The following is a 4,463-nucleotide window of genomic DNA, read 5'->3' on the forward strand; positions in this document are numbered from 1 at the left end:
TCTGCGTGGTGGGTGGGGGCTGCCCCAACCTCGCCTCTGCCTCTGCCTCTTCCTGACCCAGTGGATGCCCAACCCAGGATTGGAGAGGGGGTTGACAGGGGGAGGCGGGGCTGTGTCCTCCATGCCTTCTTGGTTCCCCTGTCCTGCAGTTCAGAGCCATGAGGGTTAGGGCAGCCTCTGGGAGCTTCTGGGTTAGGGGGTCTCACTGCAGCCTTTCACAGGGGGCCTGCTGACCGGCAAGTACAAGTTTGAGGACAAGGACCAGAAACAACCAGTGGGCCGCTTCTTTGGGAATACCTGGGCTGAGACCTACAGGAATCGGTGAGCTGCGAGTGTCAGCCTCAGGATGGATGGAGTGAGGTCCCCTTTGAAATGTAGAAGTTGTGGGCTACTTTCCTGGGAGATCTGGGCCTTTCCTGGCTCCCTCACATGTGTCTCTTGAATTCTGCAGAAATCACCAAACTCTGTGGGATTTCTTATTTTCTCGGGACCTCTGTGAGGAAATGAGGGTCCCATGGTCTTGTGATCTTCCAACTCATAATTATTTTTTGAGAAATCGCCTGCCAGGAAGCAATGAAAGAACCCTGGTTGGAGGCTAGGAGGCCTGGGGCAAGTCCTGACCCAGAACTGGCCACCTTTCACCCCAGGTGGACAAGGTCAGGCTGCTGAGTTCCCAGGATGAAGATGTCCTTGACGGCTCTCACAAGGGGCCCAGCCATGTAGAAGGTCACTGGTTAGAGAGCATGCTGGCCCTTCAGTAAGGCAGGGTTTGGGGTAGGGCAGCCATCCTGGTTGGCTGTGACCCCCCCCACCCCCATGACATTCATGGTACTGATCCGTGTCACCCTCCCCACCTGTGCAGCTTCTGGAAGGAGCACCACTTCAAGGCCATCGCCCTGGTGGAGAAGGCCCTGCAGGCCACGTATGGCACCAGTGCCCCCAGCATGACCTCGGCCGCCCTCCGGTGGATGTACCACCACTCACAGCTGCAGGTGACCAGTGCCCCAGTGCTCGGCCTCTGCGCTTTTAGGGGAGCCAGAATTACCTGTGGGTGACTGCTAGGGTGTCCTTTTCCCAACACTTCTGGGCATGCCTCCCATTTTTCTTATGTGTTATTTAAGGGCCAGGCTTTGTGGTAAGAACTGTAATGAAGGTTAAGGCCTTACGGAGTCTGCTTCTCCCAACTTTATCGATGAGGAAACTGGGAATCCCACAGCCATTAGGTGGAAACTTTAGCACAAGTTGAACTGCAAAACCCATGATTGTGCTCTGGGGGAGCTGGGGTTTTCCTCTCTTGATGTCCTGTATCTTCCTGGCTAAAACTTCTCTGCAGCCTCAGCCTTAGACAGTGTGTAGTGTCCTGTGTTTTTCTACACAAAAATGCATCATGACTTTTTTTTTAAAAGAATTATTTTTATTTAATTTCATTTATTCATTCTTTTTTTTTTGAGAGTTTTTATTTTTTTTTTGCTATAGGGCGCGTGTGCTCACCAGAAAGACAGAGAGACAGAGAGACAGAAAGAGAGAAATCACCCCCCAGGGGGGATAGCCATGCCACAATCCCTTCTCCTCCATTCTCCTCTCGAGATCTTGGGCATGCATGTACACATGCCCGGCGTGAGTTTAAGCCACTGGGTCCAAGACTCGAACCGTGGTCAGCTACATGGGAGTTCAGCAACTTAGCCATTACGTTAACTGCTGGTCCCCATTCATATTATTTTTTAATTTGACCAGAGAGAGACACATTGGAAGGGGAGAGTGAGAAAGCAAGCTATCAGGTCAGGGACTTGAACCATGATCAGCCATGTGGGAGTGTCCAGTGCCTTAACCACCATGCCACCTGCTGGTTCCCCATCATGACTTTTCTGATGACCCAATATATACATTTATAGTAGATGCTCAGTGAATGGGAGCTAAGAGCATTACATCATTACTCTCTTAGCTGTGGTGAAGATAGGGAAGATTGACTCTCAGAGTTGTTAAGGAACAAAGCCATTCCCAGAACCGCAGAGTGGCAGAACCAGCCTCTGGCTTAGTGTGGGTAAGTACATGACCATGGAGGGAACACATATATGGTATAGGAGTCATGTAGTCATTAGGGCCAGCAGGTGGTGTAATGGTTAAGGTGTTTGACTCCCACATGACTGACCACTGTTCGAGTCTCATATCTGGTGGCTTGAAAATCACACCAGGTACATGCACATGTGTGCTGTAAATCCTGAGAGGATTATGGAAGAGAAGGGACTGTGGTGTGGCCATCCTCCCTGGGGGATGATTTCTCACTTTTACCTCTCTCTCTCTCTCTCTGGAGAGTGCATGTACCTTATGGCAAAAACTTTAAGGAAAAAAAAAGCCACATAGTCACAACTGTTGAAGGCACCTTACACTTTCTGGGACTGTGTAGGGCATAAATAAGCACAGACCCCAAACATTGGCATGAGTGGGACTGGGTGGGGGTGTGAGATTGGAATCGCCATGCAGAGGGTGTTGATGTCTGGCTGTCTCCCCTTGCAGGGTGCCCGTGGGGACGCGGTCATCCTGGGCATGTCCAGCCTGGAGCAACTGGAGCAGAACCTGGCAGCAACTGAGGAAGGGGCCCTGGAGCCTGCTGTCGTGGAAGCTTTCGAGCAAGCCTGGCACCTGGTTGCCCACGAATGTCCCAACTACTTCCGCTAGGCCCCAAGGTGGCTTGAGCTCCCAACGCCTTTGTCACCTTTATTCTTCCACTCTAGCCAGTCTGCCTTAAGCTGATTTATCTTGGACTTTCCTGATCTTCTTGATCCATGCATTATTTTTCTAGATTTCGACCTTGCTCCCTGTTGCCTTCACAATGTGGGAAGGCTGGGGCTGAGTCCTACGCGGGCACTTTCTGTCTGAATAAAGTAAGCACCTGAGCTGGCTGCAGCCCAGGCCTGGAGTGAACCCTCCAAACTTGTCTGCTCTGGTGCTTGAAGCTTGCTTCCCATCTTGCCGTGGGACTTTCAAGAAAGAAGCAAAACCATGAACTGAAGTCTTCCAAGGGCAAATGTAGTCCCCACAGTCCCCTGTCCCGAATACCAACCTGACCTCTCAACAGTGGGGTCGAAGGGGGCTCTCTTGTCCCAAGAGAGATAGAGGGCCAGAATAGCCAGCAAGATGGTGTTTAAGGAGGCTGGATCCCACATGACTGGATGCATGGTTCAAGTCCTGGACCTGGAGGCTTGAAAAACAGCCTGAGTGTGAGTGTGTGCATTTCCAAAAACCCCAGAGAATAGAGAAGGGGTCGTAGCATGGCCATTCCTAATAGGGGTGATTTTCTCACTTTCCCTCTCTGTCTGTCTGTGTCTGGCTAGCACATGCATCCTCTGGCAAAATTTGGCAGGCAGGGGAGAAAGAAAAGAAAAAAAGGGTCATGTATCCTGAAATAGATTTTCTCTTTTCCAGAATTGCCTCTATAAATACTCAGAAATAGAAGCATCTGGGCAAAAACCTACCTTTAAAGCAATCGAGAATTTGATTTAAAGTGATCAAGAACTCTTTGTAGGATGCTGTGAAACATTTTTAGCTTTCTCTCTCAGTCTTGGCAATGGCTTTACTCTTGTCTTAGCTAAAACTTCCTGTTGGGTCACCCATAAGATTCTCATCTTTGGTTCTGGGCCTCCTGTTGGTGAAGGTGCAGGTAGCTAGGATCCCCGTTTTCTCTCAGTAAATTGCTGCTCTAAACAGGTGGCACCCAAGGTTGGAGAAGAAAATTCCCAGATCAAATGGTTCTGTTCGACCAGCTCAGGTGAAGCAGAATCACTGGTCCTGGCAAATTAAAATAAATAAAGTTAAATAAAATAATTCTAAAATAGTAAATCGGGCCAGCAGATACCATAGTGTTTACATTTCTGGACTCCAACCGTGGTTTGAGTCCCATACCTGGTGACTTTAAAATCATGCCGGTATGTGTGCCCAAAATCCAAGGAGAATAGAGGAGAAGGGATTGTGGTATGGCCATAGCCCTTGAGGGGTGATTTCTCACTTTCCCTCACTGTCTTTTTCTCCCTCTGGTGAATGTACACACCTTATGGCAAAAACCTATAAATAATAATAATTACAATAAATAAAGTTAAATCATTATTTAAATTTTAAAAAGGTTTCCTATAGGGTATAGGCCCTTACCAGAGAGAACCAGAAAGTGAAAGACAGAGTGAGAAATCACCCCCTGGGGGAGATGGTCACACTTTAGTCCTTCTTGATTTTTTTTTTTTAAAGATTTACTTATTTATTTCCATTTGTTATTGTTATTTTTTTTCTTTATTTGATGGGAGAGAGAGAGAGAAAGGGAAAGTGAGAAAGCAAGCCACCAGGTCTGGGACCTGAACCATGGTTGGCCATGTGGGAATCCAGCGCCCTTATTCACCACACCACCTGCTGGCCCCCCTTCTTGATTTTCTTCTTGAGATTTTACACACACACACACACATCAGCATTTTTCAAGC

At 48.5% G+C, this 4,463-nt stretch overlaps 1 protein-coding gene across 1 annotated transcript in view; it reads left to right on the forward strand.

The window, feature by feature from the left end:
* The window catches only part of LOC102499977 (aflatoxin B1 aldehyde reductase member 4), a gene marked incomplete in the record, with an annotated part of 13,824 nt that extends 10,859 nt beyond the window's left edge, over positions 1-2,965 (forward strand). The window contains 3 exon segments of the mRNA XM_027770667.1: positions 222-321; positions 863-992; positions 2,515-2,965. Of these exon segments, the coding sequence (XP_027626468.1) occupies positions 222-321; positions 863-992; positions 2,515-2,676 (392 nt within the window).
* Between the last annotated feature and the right edge of the window lie 1,498 nt (positions 2,966-4,463).

The sequence above is a fragment of the Tupaia chinensis genome, unplaced genomic scaffold (assembly GCF_000334495.1).
Source record: "Tupaia chinensis unplaced genomic scaffold, TupChi_1.0 Scaffold000146_1, whole genome shotgun sequence".
NCBI classification, from domain to species: Eukaryota; Metazoa; Chordata; class Mammalia; order Scandentia; family Tupaiidae; genus Tupaia; species Tupaia belangeri.